Source organism: Garra rufa, chromosome 22 (genome assembly GCF_049309525.1).
Source record: "Garra rufa chromosome 22, GarRuf1.0, whole genome shotgun sequence".
NCBI lineage: Eukaryota > Metazoa > Chordata > Actinopteri > Cypriniformes > Cyprinidae > Garra > Garra rufa.
In genome coordinates, this window is record NC_133382.1 from 28,566,750 (window position 1) to 28,594,543 (window position 27,794).

Here is a 27,794-nt window from a genome sequence, read left to right on the forward strand (position 1 = left end):
TGTTCAGACCGCAACCTGTTTGCTAAGACATTAAGACGCTTCATAAACTTTTACTATAATTAACTTGATTCAACTGAACATTTAATAACATGGGTTATATAGTTTGTGTGTTAATCACATTTTCACTCACTCAGCAAAAAACAAGTAGCCTACTGTACCTCAAAATAAGTCAGCTTCTGCAGCAACATCCGGAACTGTAGCAGTAGAGGTCTGTACCCGGGGAACTTCAATAGGTTGCACCAATAGGTTAGTGTTGAACTTGATGTTTTGTAACATGCTGTTGAAGGGTGTATGTGCAGATTTTCGGTTAATTTGAGTCAGGTACGACATCTTCTGTATGAAATGCTTGTGTTTATTTTAAAAGTCATATTAAGTAAGATATTAAATCATGGGGTCAATATATACACATGCACAAAAATGTTAATGCCTAATAGCGGGTTTAACAGAATGCATGAGCATATTAGCGTACTCCTTTCTTCATGTTTTACAGTAAGCTGTACTGTAACAAGACTTTCTATTCTGTGTTATTAGTTGGCAGTTTGTTTAGGTTGTCTTATCATAAAAAAATATTGTTTATTGTTTGGAATGACTATAAGGTTTTATGTTTGTGAATTGACAGTAGCAAACAAAACAAGCTGTTTCACAATTTCTGAGTTTATGCTGTAATTTCGTTTTCATATTAATCGGTTTCTCTTTTTATTTGATCAAAAATACAGTAAAAATTATATTTTGTGATATTTAAGAAAAAAATCTGTTTTAATATATTTTAAAATGTAATGTATTTCTTTTATGATAAAGCTCAACGACTATTTAGATCATTCTAATATGCTGATTTATTTCACAAAGTATTTTATTAATATATTATCAACATTGAGAAGTTGCATTTATATGAAAAATATTTTAAGTCTATCACTTTTGATAAATATAATGCATTCTTGATTCTTGCTGAACTGAAGTATTGATTTAAAAATTTAAAAATCTTACTGATTTCAAACATTTGAAAAGTAAATGGACTAAAAATGAACAGAAGCCTTGCTTTAATCTGTCTTATAATTTTCATCATTAAACCACTTTTTAAACCATCAAGTACTAGGCCTTCATGTTTTAGTTCTGGACTGATCGCACAGTCTGTGTGTTATAATCCATCACTCATATTATTTTATTGAACATGTCTGTCCTGTTTGGTGTTTTAGGTGAAACGCACCTGTCTTGAGGGGCATTTCTTTTATAACTCTAGGATTATGCTATTACCATTCCTTCTCCGTGGGTGCACAGCAAAGCACTATGTACAACAAGCGCTTTCTAGCACTCGGCTATGTATTAACTGTTGCAACTTCAGAGGACTAGCCACATCCAGTGACCGGCTCTTCCTCAGGAGGACCCCACAACGATTCCTCAACCAGTCACGAGGAGCTAAAACTCACAAAAGGAAACCTCAGGAGGATGACTGGAAGAAAAGGAACAAGACTGTCCTCACATACATCGCTGCTGCCGGAGTGGGAATGATTGGCCTGTCATATGCTGCTGTTCCACTCTACAGACTGTACTGTCAAGTCAGTATTACACTGATAATCTCAATAAAAGAGTTTTTTGTGGATTTACAATTGTAGAATTACAATAACATATTCCTTTATTTTCTTCAGGCTACAGGGCTTGGAGGCACAGCTGTAGCAGGACATAACACAGAACAAGTGGAGACAATGAAGCCAGTCAGGGACCGTATTATTAAAGTGACCTTCAATGCAGACACACACGCCAGCATACAGTGGAACTTCCGTCCGCAGCAGTCCGAGATTTACGTAAGATTGTATTTTTTTATTATTAACATTTTGTTCAGTTTTAAAATAAGATACTCAAAGGGTTAGTTCACCCAAAAATGCTAATTCTGCCATTAATTTACTCACCCTCATATCGTTCCAAATCCGTAAGACACTCGTTCATCTTCGGAACACAAGAAATATATTTTTGATGAAATCTGAGAGCTTTCTGACCCTGAATAGACAACAAAGCAACTGACACGTTCAAGGCCCAGAAAGGTAGTAAGGACATTGTTAAAATAGTCCATGTGACATCAGTGGTTCAACCTTAATTTTATGAAGCTATGAGAATGCTTTTTGTGCACAAAGAGAACAAAACTAGCAACTTTTTCTGTCAAAACGAAATATTTGGTATTTAAAACATTGATTGTATGATTCTTAAGATATAACTTTCATATAGCATTCCATTTTTCATATTGTGTCTTAAAAGATGAAGACTATACAAGTTGATTATTCTGTGTTTGAACATTTCCTAGGTCGTACCAGGAGAAACTGCTCTGGCTTTTTATAAGGCACGGAATCCTACAGACAGACCAGTGATAGGCATTTCTACCTACAATGTTGTACCATTTGAGGCTGGGCAATATTTTAATAAGATACAGGTAAATGTGATGCATTTCAATAAACCCATACTGACATCACTATCATAATTTATGCTATCCTTTTTGTTGCATAGCTCACTAAAATGTTTACATACAACTTGCAGTCTGCAAAATGTTAATTATTTTACCAAAATAAGAGGGATTATACAAAAGCCATGTTTTAATGTAGTACTGACCTGAAGAAGATATTTCACATAAATTGTTTACATACAGTCCACAAGAGAAAATAATAGTTGAATTTATAAAAATTCTTTTCCAACAATGATTTTATGATTTTGAGATCCATCTTTTCACATTGAGGACAACTGAGAGACTCATATGCAACTATTACAGAAGGTTCAAATGCTCACTGATGCTCCAGAAGGAAAACGTATGCATTAAGAGCCAGGGGTATAAACTTTTGAACAGGGTCATTTTTATAAATTCAACTATTATTTTTTCTTTTATGTGAAATATCTTGTTCAGGTCCGTACTAAAGAAAATAATAACATGAATTTTGTATGATTTCTCATACTTGGTAAAATAATTAACATTTTGCAGATTCTGCGAGGTGTATGTAAACTTTTGACCTCAACTGTAGCTTGCTAAATTCAGTGTTATAACACTGCTTCTTTTTTCCTATCAGTGTTTCTGTTTTGAGGAGCAGAGGTTAAACCCACATGAAGAAGTAGACATGCCTGTTTTCTTCTATATTGATCCAGAGTTTGATGATGACCCCAGGATGGCGCGAGTTGATAATATTATACTCTCGTATACCTTTTTTGAAGCTAAGGAGGGACAGCAGTTACCCCTCCCTGGGTATAGCTAATTATGAATTATTCAGAGAATTTTAATAAGAATTCTCTTCAGGAGAATGTGTGTTCAGTAATCATTTTTCTAATGATTACTGTGTATGTATACATGTCTGTATAACTTGAATCAGAGAATTATATATATATATATATATATATATATATAAAAAAATGGAACAGTAATGAAGGCTGAAAATCTGTCTGTGAATTTTGTTTTTTTATACACCATAAGATACAAGTCATTTTAATATTAAACAACTAAGTTGTATATGCAAACCTTGTTCGTATGTATGCTGCCTGTTTGGTTTGCTTTAGAACACTAGAGGGCAGCATTTGTGCATGTTTGTTATTGTATTTTGGCACAGAACGTGGTCTTTGAATTTAGCAAGTGGATTGGAAACAGTAATGATGCATATGGTGGTATGACATGCTGATATTGTGTATTATTTATTATATTATTTATTTATTTATATATTTAGATATCATACATCTTCAGCAGATACATGCTTTACATAACACATAATTACGCAAATGCTCTCAGTGGTACTTCAGTAAACAATATTGCGCAACAGCACTACGCTCAAACATGTTTCTTGAGTTTGGATTATACATAATCAAACAGGCACAAGTAACAAACTAAATGGGATGTTTATTAGATGTTTATAAACTATATTAGACTAGTCATTATTCACAGTGAATGAGATCCTGAAGATATGTAGTTGTGTTAATATTAATGAAGAGGGATTCTCCATACAGTATTTTGTATAATTGCATAATAGTGGTTTAATCATAAAATATGAATACTTTTTTTTAATTTTACATAAAAATAATGATGTAAAAATAAAAAATACCAGAAGAAACTCAGCACAAACATATTTCAGAGTTGATGAGGAAGTCCATAGAGAGTGCATATCTCTAGGAAACAAACAAAAACAGGCAGTTGAAGTTAAAAGTTTACATACATCATGCAGAATCTGCAAAATGTTAATTATTTTACCGAAATAAGAGGGATCATACAAAATTTGTGTTATATTTTATTTAGTACTGACCTGAATAAGATATTTCACGTAAAAGACATTTACATATAGTGCACAAGAGAAAATAATAGTTGAATTTATTAAAAAACAACCCTGTTCAAAAGTTTACATGATGATTCTTAAAACTGTTGTTACCCAGAATGATCCACAGCTGGGTTTTTTATTATTTAGTTTTTTTTAGTGATGAGTCTTTTGTTTCTCCTGAACTGTTAAACTGCCCACTGTTCTTCAGAAAAATCCTTCAGGTCCCACAAGTTCTTTGTTTTTTTAGCTTTTTTGTGTATTTAAATCCTTTCAGCAATGACTGTACAGTATGATTTTGAGATCCATCTTTTCATACTAAGGACAACTGAGGGACTCATATACAACTATTACAGAAGGTTCAAACGCTCAGATGCTCTAGATTCTAGAAGGAAACACTGCATTAAGAGCCGGGGGTGAAAACTTTTGAACAGAGAAAAGTTGTGTATATTTTTCTTATTTTGCCTAAATGTCAGATTTTTTCTTTTAGTACTGCCCTTCAAAAGACATAACATACTTACACTTTCCCAGAAGACAAAATAAGTTACATTTACCCTGATCTTAAAATTCAAAAAGTGAACCCCACCCCAACATTTAATGCATCTAATGCTATGCATTTTGTATGATCCCTCTTATTTTGGCAAAATATCTAACATTTGGCAGATTCTGCGAGGTGTATATAAACTTTTACTTCAACTGTATTTTCGTGTAGTTTCTAACTATAATGTAAAACTTTATGTAATGTAGTTATGCTAGTGAATGTGCTTAATGAAGTTAAAATAGTGTTAAAGTCTGGCTGGACTGGGTTTGTAAAGGCTGAAACCCCAAAAGTGATGCATGTTAAAAAAATCTTTATGGTTTATGTATTTGTATACTAAAATATAGTTTTGATGTGTTGCTGCTATTTTAACATAAAAAAGAGAAACTACAATAACCTGTTTAGAAACTACAATAATTATATTACGTCATTTAAACACTACGTCATTCTTCGTGCCCCGGAAAACAACAAACCCGAGCACGCGCTTGACGCGCGTTGGAGAGCTGACGCTGAATCAGTTGAGCCACCGTCCGCGCGAAAAAAACTAAATGGATGAACAAACGAGCTCTGATCTGGTATCAGCTCTTATGGGATCAAAACAGCAGATTAGCCACACCCTCTCCAACACAAATGGGCGTTTACGAGATTTGACGGACGCGCTAATTATCCAATGAGAGAGCAGAGCTGCCCTAGCAACTCCACACAGGAACCAATCAAGGAAAATCTAAGGATGAACTCACATTTTTCTGTTTAGGGAGGCTGATAGAACAGAGGGATCGTGGCAGAGAGCTCAATGGACCAGGTTTGCTTGAAATGTAAAGATGAAAAACATTAGTAGTGTTTTATAAAGCGTAACATTTGTTTTCTAAGTATAAAAAGACGATTTTAAGAAGTTACTGCGTTTATGTTACTATACTGTAAACGTATGAGGGTCTTTATTTACCTACTAATGTGACGCAACAGCATCAGTGGATCCACAACAGGATCTTTGAACAATAGGACAGCTTTAGTGTTGTACTGGACATGAGATTTTAAAGACAGAAAACACTAGTGGTTTGTTTTTAAAACAGCTATATTGTTCAGTTGCACTGGTATTCTGAGAGATTTAACACAAGTCCATCAAAGGACATTTACATGATGTACCAGAATGGGTCATCGGGCTGATGTGAAGATGAACCACAGGAGCAGCCCAGCAAAAGCTTATGATTTCCTTCTGAAATTCCTGCTGGTTGGAGACAGTGATGTTGGGAAAGGGGAAATACTGGCCAGTCTACAGGATGGGTCCAGTGAGTCACCCTATGGATACAACATGGGTAAGTTTTGATCTTTGTGCACAAATGAGACTAAAGTTGCTGTGCATTTTTTGCTGAATCTATTATAATGGATTGTAGATTATTTAACAATTGTATCATACACATGATTGTCAGGTTAATAATAAAAAGTCAGAACACAACTAGCAAGCATAATGTGTACATCTACATCACTTATTATGAACTGTTTCAGAAATGTTCTCAGTCGTTAATGTAAACAAAAAAGCCTTTATATGCATCTTTCATTTATTATAACAGTTAATATGGGTTATATATTCAACACCAAGATTATCGTTTATCTAACCTATTTATCCAGCTCTTATTTACAGCTCAGTAGCAGTTATTAGTCACTCCCTGTTTTGGAAAAAGTAACTCGTCCCAGGGGACAAAATCAACTCTAGTGAACCCCCCTTTGGGCTTTCACAGCTAAACAACATATTTTTCACGTGTCTTGCCTAAAAGACCAACAACATTTTTTATGTGACGCAAAAAAAAAGTTGGCTGGGGTCACATAACTTACAAATTACAACATCTTTAGCTTTACGTGGACATTATGGCTTGCATATCACTTATTAACTCAGTAGCAATCAGCTCTGGATGTGACAGTCCTTTAGATCTTTTAATCCTTAATACTTAATACATATTTTATTGTTTGTATGCATGCTTGAACAGGAAGAACAATGCACTACATGTGCCGTTTTTCATTGTCACAGCATTTGGGCAAAGTCCAAGGTCTGATGAACATTTTGAGTCTCATTGTTACAGCTTAGATTACACCGAAGCAATTTAGCAAGTAAATTGACAGCCAACCTGTTCATTTAGGGTCAGAGGCTGACTGAGATCTGGGTGGCTTGCACAGTTGTGTACTCATTTATCCAAGCAGCTGAGGAAGGAATGCCAACCAGTTTTAGAAGAGGGGCAACAGGTTATAGGAACACAGAATCATCTTTAAATAGTATTTGAACTGCTTGGACAGGCGTATTACAGTATATTATAAAGGAATCATTCACACACAAAAAAAACAAACAAAAATTTGCTAAAGTTTACTCAGCCTTAGGCCATCCAAGATGTAGATGAGCTTGTTTCGTCATCAGAACAGATTTGGAGAAATTTAGCAACACTTACTCACCAATGGATCTTCTGTGGTGAATGGGTGCCGTCAGATTGAGAGTTCAAATTGCTGATAAAGTTTTTTTAACTTTAAACTGTGGCTTAAAACTCCTTTATCCATAATGTTTCTCTCACTAGTGAAAAGGTATTTTTTTTCTAAATTAGAAGAGAAACATGCACTAATTAAGCACTGTTTACAAGTGAAAATGTTTCTAAACCAATATGTGCATGGGTTTTGATAATAGAGGACAACAGGGGATGAACTTTGTCACTGGAGGAAGTGCTATTATGGATTATTGACTGGTATTTTGACCAGAAGCTACATCTTAAAGTTAAAATGCTTTAACAATGGATTTGTTTCTTACAAACATGCAGCTTTTTGCTTTAAAAGAGGTTAACTGATCATCTGGAGTCATGTGGATTACTTGTGGATTATTGTGATGATTTTATCAGCTGTTTGAACTTTCATTCTAACGGCACCCATTCACTTCAGTGGGTGAGCAAGTAATGTAATGCTATTTTTTTCCCAAATCTAATAAGGAAACAATGTCCTTGACATCTTTGATGGCTTGAGGGTGTGTAAACTGTTTAGCAAATCTTCATTTTAGGGTGAAATATTTCTTTAAAGTCAACATAAATTACCATTCACAACCCACTTCAGTAATATGACATATTTTTGAGCAAGTCTGAACTTTAGTTGATTGTGAAAGTGTTTTTTTAAAACTAGAATGAATAGCCTAAGTGATAGAAAGTTTTTTTTTAGAGTAAAAGATAGTGGTGCAACGGATCACAAAACTCACGGTTCGGATCATATCACGGATTTGGAGTCACGGATCGGATCATTTTTCGGATCAGCAAAAAACAAACAAAACAAAAAAAATTGTTTTTTTTTTATAATTACTGAATGCTAACTTTAAGTACTTCTAATCCACAGCAAAAACTACTAGCTGAACTAATAAAGTCAATTACAAAAATGACAAGTGTAGATCAATACAACATAAAGTTACTAATAAAATCAATAACACTAGTATTTAGGTGCAGAAATGTAATATTTAATTGTAAAATAACTAGTTCTTCTCACTCCAGGTATTTATAGGACGCTGTCTCTTTAGGGCCTAATGTACGTCTCTGATACTGGCACGCATCTTTCTCAGCTGTTTCGGTTCACTGAAGACATAACCGACTGTGTTGTGTTTACCAGAATACCAAAACGGGTATTAAACATAACTTTGTATGTATGTTAAGAGAAGTTTTAAAGAGGAATCAATCTGTGAATCACGCAGTTTGAATCGCGCGTCTCTCTCTGTCTCTCTCTCTCTGTGCGCGTGCTCGCTTCAGTTATGTGCGGCAGCGGTAAAAAAAGAAAAAAGAAAAGAAGAAAGAAACAGCGCGCGTGTTCTCTTTTGCTGCAGCAGTTTAATTAGTTTGAATTGGTAAATTGGCAAGACAAAACCTATGCAAATTATACACTTTTACTCTATGAAGGTTCAATTTAACAGTTAATCCGCGAACCACATGCGTACCGAACCGTGGGGTCCGGTCCGTACGGATCACGGATCATCTGCGATCCGTTGCACCCCTAGTAAAAGAATATTATTGCATTTTGATTAATCATCACGACAGCAGACTTTAAGGAACAAGGTGCATTGATCAATAATTCACTATAAGATCGAGACATGCATTAACAAAGTAAATAGGGTTCATTTTGTTTTCTTGTTGACTCTTTTCTAGTTGCTTGGTCTTTTCTAGCGCAACAGTGATGAAAATTTAATACCTCACTGCAGGCTTGTGAAAGTGACTTCATACTACATTCATTTACATACTCTCTAGAAAAAATATTGCCCCGTAGGGCCTGTAAACAGCTCTGCCAGGATGCTAATACTTAGAAAATGGATTCTAAGACATTGGGTATGCAAGCAATTAATAGTCCAGTACTGGAGCTTTTTGCTGCTTACTAAATTCAAAACCTTTTCTACATCCTATTCTGTCATATTTTATAACTTGTATGTTTATTTTGTATTGTAACCTTGGGAGCAACTCCCAGAATTCCTTATAAGTGCATACTGTATGTACACGGTCGATAAACTCCATTATGATTAGACAGGGAGAGCATTTGCCTAACAACCTTGCCAGCAGAAGTCTCTGTTGGAATTTCTGTTTATAGAGATTATTACTACTGGCCAAAGCTCTTACGTAACTGTGCTCTTCGACTGCTGAGCGAACACGGCTGAGGGGAATGAGGATGCAGCCAGGCTTTGCTGGTGATAAAAGAGTGGAACGTTCTGATGTTTATCTAAACACTTGCATGAACCTCTCAAGCCACTTGTTTGTTTGAACGATGAAAAGGGTGCGTTGACTGTTGGCTTTAAAGGAACAGTGACAGTTGAAGCCTCGCAGCTGTTCTTCACCAAGAGAGAAATCAGTTCTGTGCCACTGAAACATTTATCCCACTGTCTTATAAATAACGTACAGGCTGATGTGTTGCTCAATGTGTTTTAGGTTATGTAACGCTTGTGGTGCTTAATCAGGGTAGACGCATATTCAATTTTGCACGAATTAAAACAAGGCTGTGAATGGAAGAAGTACAGTCTGTTCTCTGTATTGTACTGTCTTACATCACATCTAATTGATTGTCTTAGATCACATCTGAGACACACATCAGATTTTTTGTTGCATTACATTATACTGGACGTATACTGACACCGGTGTAGATGCAGCATCATGCAAAATGCAAATATTCACTGATTAGGGATGTACTATTTATCTGTACCATAGGTCACTGGTCAGTATTAGAGTTTTTTTTGTAATTTTTTGCTATCAGTCAATATTTTGGTAATGAACTTTTTTTTCACATGCTCATTTTCCATATTTTTATGTTATTTAAAAATACTATTAATTTAATAACACTGTTAAATACACTTAAAAATGCTGGGTTAAAAACAGCCTAAAAAAGCCTAGTGCTGGGTGAAATGGACAAACGCAGTGACTGAGTTGTTTTGAGCTGTTGGGTTAAAGGTTAAACTCAACCTTCTGAGTCGTTTTATTTAACTCAGCTATTAAAAATATGTATTTCTTGTTTACAATTACCTAAAAACAGGTTGGTAATTAACATTTATTAATATGTTCAATAAATTAACATTTATTGATACGTTGAATAAATAATAATTAAATATAAAAATGCTTATTAATGAATTATCAAGTTTGGATTATCGCTGATGCCTCTAGTAATTATTTGTTTGACTTGTAAAACCTATTTTGTGTTCAATTTAAACCAGCCATATAGTAATTTTTAAACAATAATTGAGTTAAATAAAACTACCCAGAAGGTTGGGTAAAAAATTTCACTCAACCGCTGGGTCAAAACAACCCAGTCACTGGGTTTGTCCATAGATTCTCAAATCTTGATAGTCCACCCAAATAGTCCACACAAGTTGTCTAATAGTTTGGGTTCCCATTGACTTCCGTTGTATAGACAGAAAATATAATAGAAGTCAATGGGAACCAAAAGTGTTTGGTTATCAACATTCTTCAAAATACCTAACTTTGTGTTCAGAAGAAGAAAGGACTGCATACATTTTTGGAATGACTATACATGTTTATAGTCATGGCATGGCATACATGTTAATAATAACTATGAATGTGTCAGGGAAAAACAGAAAGGAAACTGCTTTCTTTGTTTTCAAGTAAAGAGATGAAGTCAGCAATACTGACTCGTCATCTGCGCAGTAGTGGATATGGATTACATAATTGGAGAATATTTGAATTGGTTCATTTAGGAAGTAGGCATCTCACTCTCTACAGATATATATTTCATGTTCTTAAAGGAACACTCCACTTTTTTTGGAAATAGGCTCATTTTCCAACTCCCCCCGAGTTAATAAGTTGAGTTTTACCGTTTTGAAATCCATTCGGCCGTTCTCCTGTTCTGGCGATATCACTTTTAGCATAGCTTAGCATAGATCATTGAATCCTATTAGACCAGTAGCATCACGTTCAAAAATGACCAACGAGTTTCGATATTTCTCCTATTTAAAACTTGACTCTTCTGTAGTTATATCGTGGAAAGATCGGTGGAAATGCAAAGCTTCAATTTTCTAGGCTGATAAGATTAGGAACTACACTTCCATTCCGGCGTAATAGTCAAGGAAGTTTGCTGCCGTAATATGGTCGAAGCAGGAGCAGTAATACCACGCAGCACATGTGCAAATGCTAAACTAGCTGGGAACTCATTTCTGATAATACTCCGCCTGCTTCGGCCATATTACGGCAGCAAACTTCCTTAACTATTACGCCGGAATGGGAGTGTAGTTCCTAATATTATCAGCCTAGAAACTCGCAGCTTTGCATTTCCACTGGTCTTAGTACAAAATATAAAAAAGAGTCAAGTTTTAAATACAACAAATATGGAAACTCGTTGGTCATTTTTGAACGCGACGCTTTTGGTCTAATAGGATTCAATGATCTATGCTAAGCTATGCTAAAAGTGATATTGCCAGAACAGGAGAACGACTGAATGGATTTCAAAACGGTAAAAATCAACTTATTAACTCGGGGGGAGTTGGAGAATGAGCCTATTTCCAAAAAAAGTGGAGTGTTCCTTTAAGGCAAGTATACACAGAGTTTTGAAGTTTCGCACAAGTTCACAGAGACTGAGGTGCTAGAAAGTGCATCCTGATTTTACAAAAGCACAACGTTTTGTTGTTATTGTGAGTGCACACAAATAAACGTAGAAATGTATTACTTTTATCTGTATGATCAAAAATGAAAAGTATTTTAAGAGCAAGTGACCCCACTGGCACATCCATCTGTCATGCATTGAGCGCACTACTATTCAGCTTCCACACTGCTCAGACACTTCAATAGCGCACATTTTTCTAGGTTATCATTAGATTAAGCCGCCTACTTACATATTTCAGATGAAAAACCATATTTGAGGTCAATGAATGATAGGTGAGCATTTGAATGTCCTGCCAGATGTACTATATTACCACATCACCTGTCACGGGCTGCGTAGTCTCAGCCTCAGACGTCACGCCCACGGAATGTTGGCTAAACGTCTGATGCATATGGTACACTTAACTGAAACACTTCAGGAATGTCGGACAAGGCAGATTAGTTGAATTTGATCAGATTTCCGGGAGACGCGAGTGTCGCATTTATTTTCGGTCCACCGGGAAACAAAGCGCAGACTGATTTACTCGGCGTTTTGCTAAAAGGTGCTTCTGCAGACTCCGTTGTTGTTATACACATTTGCGACGTTCGTGAACAAATTACTGACTTACTGCTTGCTCTGCTTCTTCTTCATTAACTTTCAATGCTGGTTATTGTGAGGGCATTTCCACGCACCAAAACGTGACGCTGAACGAAACGAATTTTTATTGTTTGTTTGACGTGTCGGTCAAACTGCCTTATGGGCGGGCCTTGGCCAATGAAAGCTAGGGGGCAGCTAGAAATTACTGAGTGCACCTTTAATACTGTAAAGTTGCTTTGACACAACCTGCATTGTTAAAAGCGCTATATAAATAAAGGTGACTTGACTTGACTTGACTTGATCTATGTTATCTACCCTTGTTCAGGTCTATTTGAGTTTAATTATGCTGGTTTGAATTCTGGCAGATCTATTTGATGTTTTTAAGGTCACACAGGTTCTCCACAGGCCACAAAGCAGCTTGCAGTGTTTTTGCTGTAAAGTGTAATTTCGTGACTTGAAGTTGCACGGGGAAGGATCAGTAAGTGTTAGCATAACTGTTTCTCCCTCAGCTCTAAATTTTGAACACCATTATCCACGGAGGCTTCATCCTCATCCACTTACTCCCGTTGATCCGGCGTATGTGTCATCCCGTCAGAAAAGGTCTATGGCTCTCTGCTGGTTGCTGTGAGGGAGGTGAGGAGAGGTGCAGAGCAGGGTAATTGCGCGGGGAGACAGAAAGAGTTAGTGTGAAAAAATCTGTCAGGATGAATCAGAGCTTGCCCACACAAACAGGAAGACTGCATCCTACAGGCAGACATTTTTATAAAGAAAAAAAATACTAGAGAGCTGGTGTTATACAATATTTGTCTAAAAGAGATGCATCATATTGAATTAAATAATTCACAATGAGCCTTTTATTTCAAAGCTTAATAAAAGATTTATTTTGTGGCGGAAAATATGATGTAAGCGTTGGTCATGTTTATTTGATAAAAGATATTTTTGTACTGTAGTTGAAGTCAAAGTCATCTGATTAATTTAAGCATTATTATTATTCAACCAAACCATTTTTGAAGACCATTTTTTATATTTTTATTCTGCAGTGGAACATTAAATTGATCAAAATCAACAGTATATGGAGGATCAAACATGCAGAAATTAAAAATAGATAAATCAACATATTAGAATAATATCAGTAATAGTTGCTGGAAATCAAGCTTTGTTTTGGTATTTTTTAAAACTACATTTAAAATAGAAAACAGGTATTTTAACTTGTAATAATATTTTGCAATATTACTGTTTTTACTCTATGTTTGATCAAATAAATGTAGCCTTGGTGAGCATTTAAATAACATTTGAAAAAAATCTTACCAACCCTAAACTTTTGAATGGCCTAAATAAAACTGAGTTAACTGATATTTTTAAAGCATAATAATAATATGACAGAAATTCACAGAAGACATTCTTTTCATTTATTATTATTATTTGTTTATTTATTTGTATTTTTTGTAGATGTTGTCATTGAGACCCAAACGGAACGAATACATTATTTTTCATTGAGGGCTTGATACCTGATACAGAACGTTAAACCTCAGCATTAGTGCATACCTTTGGATACACTGTAATTCACTAAGTGCCCTCACAGTTCGCTGGGTGACTTGGGAATGTGATTGGTTCATTTGGTTCCATTCTTTAGTGACAGTGATGGTGTTTTCAAATCCTGTTTCTGTCACTTTACTGGAATCTCCCAGTTGTTCCATGTATATTTTCACAGTGTTGGGTTTCATTCTCATTGCAGTGGAATGTGTGATGGGCTCTGAAATTCCCTAGGATAAGGAGTGTTCAGAATGCCAGTGTGTATGTGTGTGGAACCCGGAACCCCCACAGAGGTGACACTAAAGCTTTCCAATCTCAGCCCAGGCATCCTCCTCGAGTGTCATGTTCATAACAGCAGACGTCACTTAATCATAGTTTGCTGTCACCAAAAAGCTTGATCAAAAGAGGGACATTGTAAAAACAAATATTGGCTAAGAGTACAGGAATGCTGTCTTTATTTGAACATAATATGCAAACTCTCTCTGGAACATTTTTTAGTGTTTTTCACAACTTGCCCATTCTTTACCCATTCACAGTTATTAGATTGTTAGTGGTATTTCGGGAGATATATGCAACATACTACAGTAGGAATCTGAACAAACCCCTAACCATAAGTATTAAGCTTTGTTGTGCAAACTATCCTGCACTGTTTGTTATTGACCTATTGTCTTGTTTAAAGGGATAGTTCACCCAAAAACCATTAGAAAACAAAATAACACAAAACCATTGAGTTAGTAAGATTTTTTTTTTTAGAAAGCAGACTCTTATGCTCACCAAGGCTGTATTTATTTAATCAAAAATACAGTAAAAACTGTAATATTGTGAAAAATAATTCAATTTAAAATACCTGTTTTCTATTTTAATATATTTTAAAATTTAATGTATTCTTGTGATGGCACAGCTGAATTTTCAGCAGCCATTTCCCCAGGCGTCAATGTCACATAGTACTTCAGAAATCATTTTAATTTGCTGATTTGGTACTCAACTCTCGTGAGATTGGCATGGTAATGTACATGACAATGTTAATGTGTTTGATCTTGGCAAGATAGATCTGCTTGATCTGCACATGCTGCGGCAGAGCAAGTACCAAAACTTGCTACTTCTAATACATCCACAAAATGCTGCTATGAGCATGTAAGAAGTACTGCTGCTGCACATAGGACATATATGAAATAACCCCCGTTTATCGTTCTGTACGTGAATTACTCTAGCAGATCTATACAGGTGGAGCTGGGGAAGATGTAGGATTTCTAAAACATGCTGCAACTGCTACAGCAAGTATTAGCAAAGTATGTTGAGCAAAGTTGATACAAAAAGAGCCAATAGCTGCACAATGTGATAATGATCTCACATGTCAGATTGAGTTTGACCTATCGGACTGCACCAGAGTTTATAACAGAACTTTGGATTTGTGCTGCTTAATATATTTTTTTAGAAACCTTTATACGTATTTTACTATTCCTTGAGGAATAGTAAATTAAAAATTAATGAATTTCTTACTGAAACAAAAGTCTTACTGACCCATAACTTTTGACTGTATTTCTTTCCAACCCTCCCCCCATTTTTTCCTACTTTTTGTTCGATTTTCTTTAGAACTGCCTTGTCCTATAGTTTGATGTGCTTTGCATTGTTAAGTCTGATTGGCTGAAAGGAGTAGTTCACTTTCAGAACAAAAATTTACAGATAATGTACTCACCCCCTTGTCATCCAAGATGTTCATGTCTTTCTTTCTTCAGTCATAAGAAAATTATGTTTTTTGAGTAAAACATTTCAGGATTTCTCTCCATATAATGGACTTCTATGGTGCCCCCGAGTTTGAACTTCCATAATGCAGCTTCAAAGGGCTCTAAACAATCACAGCCGAGGAAAGAGGGGTCTTATCTAGCAAAACGATCTGTCTATAATATTAACATTAATATAAACATATATAAATGTGATGAGCATTTGAGATTAAAAAGTATATAAGTTGTAAATGTTTTTAGAAAATAACCAATCGTTTCGCTAGATAAGACCCTTCTTCCTCGGCTGGGATCATTTAGAGCCCTTTGAAGCTGCATTTAAGCTCATTTTGGAAGTTCAAACTCATGGGCACCATAGAAGTCCATTATATGGAGAGAAATCCTGAAATGTTTTCCTCAAAAAACACCATTTCTTTACGACTAAAGAAAGAAAGACATGAACATCTTGGATGACAAGGGGGTGAGTACATTATCTGCAAATTTCTGTTCTGAAAGTGAACTACTCCTTTAAACAATAGTGTGAGTTTGTTTGAAAACAGTCATTTCTTTTGCAATTACACTTCGTAATGCTAGTGCTGCAAAAATAAATAAGTCATTTATTTCTTCTTCTCTTGTAGGAATTGACTACAAGACAACTACCATACTGCTCGATGGACGCAGAGTCAAGCTCCAGCTTTGGTGAGTAGCTTCACATCACAGTTACTTTTTCTTGTAAACTGGAAACCCATGACTGCAGCACCTGACAGATCCAACTTTAAAGTTTCCCCTTGATTTCCTCCTGTTATCTTCTTGAAGCATGAAAAGAGATTAAAGATCACCCCCTCCATTCCATCATGCCTGTGTATGCTCAATAAGTTCTTGTTGGATTCCAAAATATGAAGTAAACATGCCAAACGTCTGGCTATGTTAATTACAGCACTCCTCAACAAACTCTTCCAATGAAAAATTCAGCCAAGTCAATCCCACTAGCCATGCCTTAGAACTTGTTTATAAATTCTGGTGCATTTTAAGAGAACTGAGCTTTTTGCAAGAGTCTGGAATCAATTATTGATAATCTGGCCTTGACAGACGAAGCATTTTAGAGCAGAGTGTTTGTGATACTCCAGTCCTACCCGATGCAACATGACTGGCACATCTTGGTGCTGCGCTCAGCCCTAGATGGTGAATGATTCATTTCACTGCTCCTACTCAAAGTCTGCTGCCCTGGCACCAACCACAGAAAGCTCCTCATGTCACCAGGCAGAGGGAAAGACAATGGCTACAGACGTATTGAAGAACAGAAGTAAGATGAATGTGTTCTTTGTCATGCCGACCCTCTGTGGTGTGTTGTTTTTTGCAGGGACACCTCAGGACAAGGCCGGTTCTGCACCATATTCCGCTCATATTCCAGAGGAGCACAGGTAAAATGATAGTACATTATAAAAACCCTTTGGAAAAATGCAATGAGTAGTTATTTACTGTATTAATAATTATTCTAATTCATTATTTGAATTAATTATAACATGTATTTACACTGCTGTTTAAAAGTTTGGGATCAGAACCATTTTTAATGTTTTTTTAAAGAAGTCTTTTCTGCTCATCGTGGCTGCTAAAAATACAGATAAATCTGTAATATTGTGAAATATTATTGCAAATTAAAATAATGGTACTCTATTTGAATATACTTTAAAATATAATTTATTTCTGTGATGCAAAGCCAAATTTTCAACACCATTACTCCAGTCTTCAGTGTCACATGTTCCTTCAGAAATCATTCAAATATGCTGATTTATTATCAATAGTTGTGCCACTTAATTTTTTTTGGAACCTGTGATACTTTTTAGTATTATTTAATAAATAAAACGTTAAAAAGAATACCATTTATTTACATTTGAATTTTTTTGTAACTTATACACTACCTTTCAAAGTTTTGGGTCAGTATTTTTTTTCCTTCTTTCTTTCTTTATTTCTTTGAAAGTAATTAATACTTTTATTCAGCAAGGATGTGTTTGATAAAAACGATTTTTTTTATTGATAAAAAGTGATAATTGAAAATGATATTGTTAGAAAATATTTCTATTTTAAATAAATGCTATTTATTCATCAAATAATTATGAAAGAAGTATCACAGGTTCCAAAAAATATTTTTTATAAACAGCACAGCTGTTTCCAAAATTGAAAATAAATCAGCATTCCATAGTAATAATAATTTCTGAATAATCGTGTGACACTGAAGACTGGAATAATGGCTGATAAAAATTCAGCTTTGCATCAGAAATAAATTATATTTATTATAGTATATTAAAACAGAAAACTATTATTTTAAATTGCAATATAAAAAATAAATGGAGCTTTGATAAGCATAAAATGCTTCTTTAATATACATTTGTGAACAGCTGTCTTAGATGTAAATAAGTTAAATGAAATGTACAAATATTTTTTAATTATTTTATTTATAATGAATAATATTCATTTAAAAAATAAAATAATTTAAATGAAACGTTAAAATATATTTTTCATAATTTTCTTTTTAATTATAATAGATATTATTTTTTAGAATTGTTATTATATATTTTTATTATTTTCATCAGACACCATTTGTGTGGTAGCGTGTATAGACTTTAGGAAATAGGCTTTTAAATATCTCTGAAATCCCAGTGTTCCCAGACAGATGTTAAACACCCCACCCAATGATCAGCAGTTCCTGTTGAAAGTGTGTTATGCTATAAATCTGACTGGACTGATATTGTTGATATGACATTTCCTTGCTCTGGCAAACACAGATATCCTAATAACAGAAATTCTTGGAGCCAAGCCACAGACTTTATTGACATTACATCGTAAACATCTCTGCCAACTATTTTAGTCACATACTGTATGAGATGTTAAATAATAGCCTTCCACTTCCAGTACCACACTGATTTTATAAAATATGTTTATAGGTTATGGTCTCATTATTTTCTATTTAATATACTGTTTGCAGTCTTTAACACATTTTGTTTTTCACAGGGTGTTATCCTTGTATATGACATTACAAACCGGTGGTCATTTGATGGCATCGACAGATGGATTAAAGAGATCGACGAGGTAAAATCAGGTCAAAACTACTGTATTTAACAGCATTCAGCATGTTAAATGTCAATGTAGTATAATTATAGGCAAAAACACATCTAACCATGGACCACAAAACCAGTTGTAAGTGTAAATGTTTCAAAATTGAGATTTATCATCTGAAATCTGAATAAATAAGTTTTCCATTGATGGAAATTGATATGACAATATTTGGCTGAGATACAACTATTTGAGAATCTGGAATCTGAGGGTGCAAAAAAATCTAAATACTGAGAAAATTACCTTTAAAGTTGTCAAAATGAAGTTCCTAGTAATGCATATTACTAATCAGAAATGAAGTTTTGATATATTTATGGTAGAAAATTTACTAAATATATTCATGGAACATGATCTTTACTTATTATCCTAATGATTTTTGGCATTAACGAAAAATTGATCATTTTGACCCAAACAATGTATTTTTGGCTATTTCTACAAATATACCCATGCTACTTAAGACTGGTTTTGTGGTCCAGGGTCACATATAAGGTCATACTAGTGTCTTCGGAATGGCATTGAATAAAACATTAGCTGATCATCTTGAGAAAGTGCTAAAAAAGATGTGTATCTGTATTTCAGGAAATGGGCTTGTTATGCAACTCAGTAGCAACAGTTATGATTATAAGCATTGCAATCATACATGATAGTTACCGAGGCTCTGTAACTAATTTGTGTAGATAGCAGGGGGCTAATGATGCACAGAGCATTTCCTCTTAAAATTGCTTTATTATTAAGTGATTGTCTTGACATAATAGTATAAAACAAATCAGCAAAGCAATGTCCTGAAGAGTAATTTTAGAACTATTATAATGTACCTTTTTTATATGCCTAGCATGCACCAGGTGTTCCCAAGATCCTGGTGGGAAACAGGCTTCACCTGGCCTATAAGCGTCAGGTGACCACCGAGCATGCCCAGGCTTTTGCAGAGCGACTGGGCGTCACATTCTTCGAGGTCAGCCCTCTCTGTAACTTCAACATTACCGAGTCCTTCACTGAGCTGGCCCGAATTGTGCTCATGAGGCATGGTATGGAACGACTTTGGAAACCCAATAAAGGTAACAAGCCTCTGTCTATTGTCAGGCTTCATATAAAACATTAAATAAATCATTTATTGATAATATGGCAATTTGTTTACATTCCTGTATGATATGGACATTATCTAACTGGGATTTGGAAGTACACTTAAATAATATGACACAAAACTAAATTTGATTGATTGTTTCCTGTAAATAAACATTTCAGGAAAGTTTTTGTGCTTTTACAAAACAGTATTATTTTCTTTTACAAGAAAGATATGTGACCCGGGACCACAAAACCGCTCATAAGGGTTCATTTTTTTTTTAAATTGAGATTTATACATCAAAATAAATAAGCTTTCCATTGATGTATGGACAATATTTGGCCGAGATACAACTATTTGAAAATCTGGAATTTAAAGTTGTCCAAATAACTATATAATATAATATAATAAATAACATAGATATTTCTAATCAAAAAATAATTTTTTGTTAATTTACGGTAGGAAATTTACAAAATATCTTCATAGAACATGATCTTTACTTAATATCTAAATGATTTTTGGGAAATCATTAATTTTGACCAATACAATGTATTTTTGGCTATTGCTACAAATATACATGGGCTATGGTTTTGTGGTCGTGGGTCACATATATTTAATAAGAATATTCTGTTATAAGGACTTGCTTTTGAAAGTCACTACAGGTGACTGTTCCTATGAATCACAGTATATTCCTATGAAATGTACATTTCTTCTTATTATTATTATGTTATTTACTTTACAAGTTGCCTCAAAACATGATGATATCAAAAATTAAACGCTAAGTTCAGTATAAGATCATCTAAAAAAAATAATTTATACAATTCTCTTATTAAAATATCCAAATTAACATAATTGAGAAACTAAGTGCAGGAATTGATTCATATTTTTGTTTTGTGGAAGTGTAAAATACAAATTTGTATGCATATTTGTACTTACAGAAACACAAGATGTATCTTTTTTTATTTTTTTATGATGTAATATAATGTGATAATGAAATTTTTAAAAACTTGTAAAATAATTGTTGTTGATAGTTAACTCCCTGAGGCCGGCTGTATCGCCGGCGATACCAGCTCATTTTTTTTTAGATCAGCGCAAAAGACACTAAAAATGCTCTGTCGGTTTTAGTCATACAAATTAGAGATATACATCATTGGAAACTGTAGAGTGTGTACTTTTATTTGTGCACACTCACAAGAACAGCAGAAAGTTGTGCTTTTTTATTTAGAATAAAGAAAACAAACAGGGTGATTTCTGTTTTCTCTGTCTCCGCAAACTGCTTTTAGAAATGCGTCACTTAAATCATTCAAACTCGGTGAATACTCAGCACACAAACAGAAAAGTGGTATCTACTGAAAGCTTGAGATTTATGCTTTTAAACGAAGTAAGTTTGATCAAAAACAAATAATCTGTGATAAATTAATCTATATGACACCTTTATGGTTACCTTTGGCTTTATGTCTGATACAGGACATATATTATATTATATTATATTATATTATATTTTTTAATGTCAAACATTATCCTTCTGTGAAAATGTACTCTACCAGTCGAAAGTTTTTGAACAGTACATTTTTAAAAAAAATGTTTTTTAAAGAAATCTCTTCTCCTCACCAAGCCTGCATTTATTTAATCCAAAATACAGCAAAAGCAGTAATATTGTGAAATATATTTACTATTTAAAATAACTAAATATATTTTCTATTTAAATATATTTTAAAATGTAATTTATTTCTTTGATCAAAGCTAAATTTTCAGCATCATTACTCCAGTCTTCAGTGTCATATGATCCTTAAGAAATATTGATCATCATCAAAATTTAAAACGGTTGAGTACATTTTTTCCAGGATTCTTTGATGAATAGAAATATGCAAAGATCAGCGTTTATCTGAAATAAAAAGCTTTTTATTATACACTATATCATTCAAAAGCTTCAAATCAGTATAATTTTTATTTTTTATTTTGGGAAAGAAATTAATACTAATATTTAGCAAGGATCCTTTAAATTGATCAAAAGTGATGATAAAAGGCATTTATAATGTTACAAAAGATTTCTAATTTAGATAAATGCTGTTCTTCTGAACTTTCTATTCATCAAAGAAACCTGAAAAAAAATGTACTCAGCTGTTTTCAACATATTAATAATAGTAATAAATGTTTTGGAGCAGCAAATCAGAATATTAGAATGATTTCTGAAGGATCATGTGACTGCAGTAATGATGCTAAAAATTCAGCTTTGAAATCAGGAATAAATTACACTTCAAATAGAAATCAGTTATTTTAAATAGTAAATATATTTCGGAAAAGTTTTTGCCGTACTTTGGAGCAAATAAATGCAGGCAAGGTACTTTAAAAAACATTAAAAATCTTACTGTTCAAATAACTTTTGACTACTTTATATTTTATGTTTTTAACTGAAAATATCACTTACATTTACAGTTTCATAAACGTAAATACAGAGAGAAAAGACAGCTAAATCTCCACAACCATCAGTAGTTCACAACAATACCATCGTTGTCTTGTTTCACTACGCTTCCATCAACATCTCCCTATGACTCATTATGTTGCTGAGGTTGGAAATGTTCTCTCCGGGAATTAAACAAGCTTCACCATAAATGCTTCTGACATGAAATGATGCATTAAAGAACGCCGTCATACAATAACGCAGGCCTTTCAGTGGAGCCTTTTCTGAGAATAACCACATAAGCAACAGCTATATGTGTTTTTTTTCCCTCAGACCAATGCTGCAATTATGTATAGGCCAAAGGAACGCTTTAGAAACCTGAAGTATGCAAAGCTTTGAGACTTCATACAGCTCACAGCGAAGACACCCAGTGTTCAAATATCAATGTAACGGCCAGCCACCCACACAGCGCATTTCAGCTCTTAATAATCATAGCTTTGGTTCATGCTAGAAAAATGCTTTTAGGAACAAGGTCAAGCGATACCAATACATTTACTTAGCTTAGATTAAGGCATTTAAATGTGTTTATTTTGACTGGAGATTATCTAAAGGCCAAGGAATATGATAAAACAACTTGAGTTTCCATTAGATGACTTCATGCTTTAAAGACAAACATTGCTGACAGACTCTGAAAGATTATAAACCATATAATGACAGATAGCTTGTAAATCTGCCTTTGATTTAGAGCAATATTTCAGGAGAAGAAATATCATCTTGCAGCTTTCCATTCCCATGGACTCTAATATGTTGCTTTTAAAGGAACACTCCACTTTTTTTGGAAATAGGCTCATTCTCCAACTCGCCTCGAGTGAATAAGTTGAGTTTTACCGTTTTGAAATCCATTCACCTGTTCTGGCGATATCACTTTAAGCATAGCTTAGCATAGCGTTCAAAAATGACCAGCGAGTTTTGATATTTGTCCTATTTATAACTTATAACTGTAGTTATATCATGTACTAAGACCGGCAAAAAATGTAAAGCTACGATTTTCTCCAGTAGGGGTTCAATCTTCAACTGGCTGGCAGGAGCTGCCACTGGCAGGTCATGTGACCTGTCAGTGGCTGATGGCAGCTGCCAGCCTGATTCTGGCAGGTCACATGACCTGCCAGTGGCGGGCTGGTAGCTGGCAGTCTCAATGGTTTTAGATCTGTGAGTGTAACACCTTCTCTGTCACTCTGGCTGCAAGGTATTTTATTGTTATGAACGTATTTTTATGACTTTGTTCTTTTGTATGATTGACCTTTTAGTTATTTTTCCATAATTAAAGCAGTCAAATTAACGTGATCACGACTGGTTGCTTACTGACGCTTCGCTTAAACTCGGAGCGCTCTTACGGCCGTCTGAGCTGCCAGTCGAAGCGAAGTCGAAGTACAAACAACATATCCTTTCTCAATTAAACCAAAAAGAAAAAAATACATGACAGTCGGTTTAAAGAAAAAAACATGAAAGACTAATTAGTTTAAATTTGAAGCAAAAAAAAAAAAAAATGGAATGAGTGTGAGTCAATTGCGGTTGGTTGAGCGTCCAGAGAAGCGTCAGTAAGCAACCAGTCGTGATCACAGTAATTTGACTGATTTATTTACCTGGGGAACAAAATCTAAAACGTCAATCATACAAATGAATAGAGTCATAAGAATATATTTATAATATTAACAATGTATTTTTATGCAGCGAGTGTGATAGGAAACGCGTTATATTCGCAGGTCAGCGGCGGCTGGCTAGTTGAGCGTGAATGGCTGGAGCTGCCACTGACGGGTCACGTGACCTTGGAACGAGGAAACGTAGTAAACTTGGAGCGCTCTTGCGGTTGGCTGACTGAGCAACCAGTAGAAGCGGCATTAACCAACCAGGAGGAATCACCGCCATTTAAACACTTTAATCGCGCTAAAAATAAAGAACTGAACAGGTTCACAATAAGAATTAAGCACAAAACACAAAATCCGCCAAAAATCTGTTGTTGCTGAAACTTGTTGAGGCATACTGCCAGCTGGCAGCTGCCAGTCAGCCCGCCACTGGCAGGTCACGTGACCTACCAGAATCAGACTGGCAGCTTCCACCAGCCACTGGCAGGTCATGTGACCTACTAGAATCAGACTGGCAGCTTCCACCAGCCACTGACAGGTCACGTGACCTACCAGAATCAGACTGGCAGCTTCCACCAGCCACCGGCAGGTCACGTGACCTACCAGAATCAGACTGGCAGCTTCCACCAGCCACTGGCAGGTCACGTGACCTACTAGAATCAGACTGGCAGCTTCCACCAGCCACTGACAGGTCACGTGACCTACCAGAATCAGACTGGCAGCTTCCACCAGCCACTGGCAGGTCACGTGACCTACCAGAATCAGACTGGCAGCTTCCACCAGCCACTGGCAGGTCACGTGACCTACTAGAATCAGACTGGCAGCTTCCACCAGCCACTGACAGGTCACGTGACCTACCAGAATCAGACTGGCAGCTTCCACCAGCCACTGACAGGTCACGTGACCTACCAGAATCAGACTGGCAGCTTCCACCAGCCACTGACAGGTCACGTGACCTGCCAGTGGCGGCTCCTGCCAGCCAGTTGAAGATTGAACCCCCTCTCATTTTCTAGGCGATAAGATTAGGAACTACAATAATAAATGCAGCAGGCGCAGTAATATCACACAGCACCTGAATTTGGTCACAATTTCAAAAAGCCGTTCACATTGAAAGTTACCTAGCTGGGAATTAATTTCAGGTGCTGCATAATATTACTGCGCCTGCTGCGTCCATGTTACGGCAGCAAACCTCCTTGACTATTACACCGGAATGGGAGTGTAGTCCTTAACTTATCAGCCTAGAAACTCGCAGCTTTACATTTTCCACCGTTCTTAGGCGATATAACTACAAAAGAGCCAAGTCTTAAAGGAACACTCCACTCTTTTTGGAAATAGGCTCATTCTCCAACTCCCCCTGATTTAATAAGTTGAGTTTTACCGTTTTGAAATCCATTCAGCCGTTCTCCTGTTCTGGCGATATCACTTTTAGCATAGCTTAGCATAGATCATTGAATCCTATTAGACCAATAGCATCGCGTTCAAAAATGACCAACGAGTTTTGGTATTTGTCGTATTTAAAACTTGACTCTTCTGCAGTTATATTGTGTACTAATACCGGCTGAAAATGTACTACACTTCCATTCCGGCGTAATAGTCAAGGAAGTTTGCTGCCATAATATGGACGTAGCAGATGCAGTAATATCACGCAGTGCCTGAAATTAGTTCCCAGCTAGGCAACTTCCAACAAGAAACGCTCCCTGTGCATGCAATTGGTCACGTTGTGCTGCGATGTGCTGCGTGATATTACTTCGCCTGCTTCTGCCATGTTACGGCAGCAAACTTCCTTGACTATTACACCAGAATGGGAGTGTAGTTCCTAATCTTTTTGGCCTAGAAAATCGCATCTTTACATTTTCCGCCAGTCTTAATACACAATATAACTGCAGAAGAGTCAAGTTTTAAATAGGACAAATACCGAAACTCGTTGGTCATTTTTGAACGCGATGCTATTGGTCTAATAGGATAAAAAGTGAAAGTGCTAAAAGTGATATCGCCAGAATAGGAGAACGGCTGAATGGATTTCAAAACAGTAAAAATCAACTTATTAACTCGGGGGAGTTGGAGAATTAGCCTATTTCCAAAAAAAGTGGAGTGTTCCTTTAAATAGGACAAATATCGAAACTCGTTGGTCATTTTTTGCTATATTGGTCTCATAGGATTCAATGATCTATGCTAAGCTATTATAAAAGTGAAATCGCCAGAACAGGAGAACGGCTGAATGGATTTCAAAATGGTAAAAATCAACTTATTAACTCGGGGGGGAGTTGGAGAATGAGCTTATTTCCAAAAAAAGTGGAGTCTTACTTTAACCTAACTTAAACCTGTTTTTTTCTTTTGTCCAGTGTTGAGTCTGCAGGACCTTTGCTGTCGTTCTATCGTTTCCTGTACTCCAGTGCACCTTGTGGACAAACTTCCCCTTCCTGTTGCCTTAAAGAGCCATCTGAAGTCCTTCTCCATGGCCAACGGCCTGAACGCCAGGATGATGCACGGCCGTTCCTACTCGGTCATAGCCAGCAGCGCTAAAAAAAGGAACGGAACCAAAAAGTCCAAAATCATCTACCCCCCACTGAGCCCATCCCAGAACTGCGCACGGACGAGCTGCAAGATTTCATAGATGAATGCAGTTGCTGTACTTACAATACACACTCACAATGCAATTGAAACAAGGAGCTAGTGTTCAACACCACCACAGTCTTACAGTAAACAAGAACATGCTAGAGAACTGTGGCCTGTGAGGTCTTTGATATATTAAGTGTTTAACCAAGCGTGTGCACCGTGTTGGTTTGTTTGAAACACATCCTCCTGGCCAAATCCGATCGCGATCGCTGGACAGATGTACAAGAGAGGATTTGTTTCTAAATGTTGCCAAGCCTTTATAATGCTCTGCATTGTTTAAATATATGTACAAGTTCTTTTGTCTTGTAAATGTATTGATGGTACTGCATTTTCCTGTGGAGGACTCTTTTTTGCTACTGAACTTGGACCAAGCCAGCAGGAGAAACAAACCTGTTTTGCGATCACTTTCAAAACGGACCTTACTGATACGTAATACCAGCTTAATTTCCTTTAATACTTTTCTTCAGACACTTTTCAGGGGCTAGGAGAGTCACAGTTGAGACACGCAGCTCTTTGTATTGTGTATATAATTTGTTTTGTTTGATACTACATTGTTAGAATTCTTAATTATTGTGATACACTTGATCTGTGACCAATATTGTTATTAAACAATACGTTTGTATGGGAAACACACCAAAGACGTGGACGATTAAAATGTGGCTTCATTTATCACATTGAAAACAACGCTAATATTTCAGATTTACACTGCAAGCAAGCAGAAATTTCTAACATGCTATCGTATCAGGTTTTAAATAAAGATCAGTGAAAAAAAATCAAGAGGTCATGTTGTCTTTTATTTACTATATGTGACCCTGGACCACAAAACTAGTCAAAAGGGTCTTTTTTAATTGAGATTTATACATTATCTGAAAGCTAAATAAATAAACGTTCCATTGATGTACGGTTTGTTAGGACAATATTTTGGTCGAGATACAACTATTTGAAAATCTGGAATCTCACCCTCTGAAATCTGTAAGGTGAAAAAAAATCAAAATATTGACATATATTGCCTTTAAAGTTGTCTAAATTAAGTTCTTAGCAATGCATTACTAATCAAATAATGAAGTTTTGATATATTTACGGAAAAAAAAAATTACAAAATATCTTCATGGAACATTATCTGTAGTTAATATTCTAATGATTCTGGCATAAAACGAAAATTGATTATTTTGACATACTACAATGTATTTTTGGCTATTGCTACACATATACCCGACGGATTTTGAGGGCCAGTA

General features: G+C 35.5%; 2 protein-coding genes across 2 annotated transcripts; both read left to right on the top strand.

Moving 5' to 3' along the window:
- The first annotated feature begins 240 nt into the window (after positions 1 to 240).
- On the top strand, positions 241 to 3,774 carry cox11 (cytochrome c oxidase assembly homolog 11 (yeast)). Its single transcript, XM_073828731.1, has 5 exons — positions 241 to 321; positions 1,194 to 1,553; positions 1,644 to 1,799; positions 2,294 to 2,419; positions 3,045 to 3,774. Exons 1-5 carry the CDS (start codon positions 292 to 294, stop codon positions 3,225 to 3,227), a joined length of 855 nt encoding a protein of 284 aa, XP_073684832.1. The 5' UTR covers positions 241 to 291; the 3' UTR covers positions 3,228 to 3,774.
- A 1,795-nt stretch (positions 3,775 to 5,569) lies between these two features.
- rab40b (RAB40B, member RAS oncogene family) lies at positions 5,570 to 27,318 on the top strand. The gene is made up of 6 exons (XM_073828170.1): positions 5,570 to 6,119; positions 16,367 to 16,427; positions 17,089 to 17,149; positions 18,738 to 18,815; positions 19,672 to 19,894; positions 26,286 to 27,318. Exons 1-6 carry the CDS (start codon positions 5,954 to 5,956, stop codon positions 26,555 to 26,557), a joined length of 861 nt encoding a protein of 286 aa, XP_073684271.1. The 5' UTR covers positions 5,570 to 5,953; the 3' UTR covers positions 26,558 to 27,318.
- Positions 27,319 to 27,794: the final 476 nt, after the last annotated feature.

Excerpts from the sequence above, each read along its gene's own strand:
- cox11 (XM_073828731.1), top strand. The coding sequence starts at position 292 with ATGTGCAGATTTTCGGTTAATTTGAGTCAG. Across the intron at positions 322-1,193 it reads TTTCGGTTAATTTGAGTCAG|GTGAAACGCACCTGTCTTGA; the intron begins GTACGACATCTT and ends TTGGTGTTTTAG. Across the intron at positions 1,800-2,293 it reads CGCAGCAGTCCGAGATTTAC|GTCGTACCAGGAGAAACTGC; the intron begins GTAAGATTGTAT and ends AACATTTCCTAG.
- rab40b (XM_073828170.1), top strand. The coding sequence starts at position 5,954 with ATGGGTCATCGGGCTGATGTGAAGATGAACCACAGGAGCAGCCCAGCA. Across the intron at positions 6,120-16,366 it reads ACCCTATGGATACAACATGG|GAATTGACTACAAGACAACT; the intron begins GTAAGTTTTGAT and ends CTTCTCTTGTAG. Across the intron at positions 18,816-19,671 it reads GGATTAAAGAGATCGACGAG|CATGCACCAGGTGTTCCCAA; the intron begins GTAAAATCAGGT and ends TTATATGCCTAG.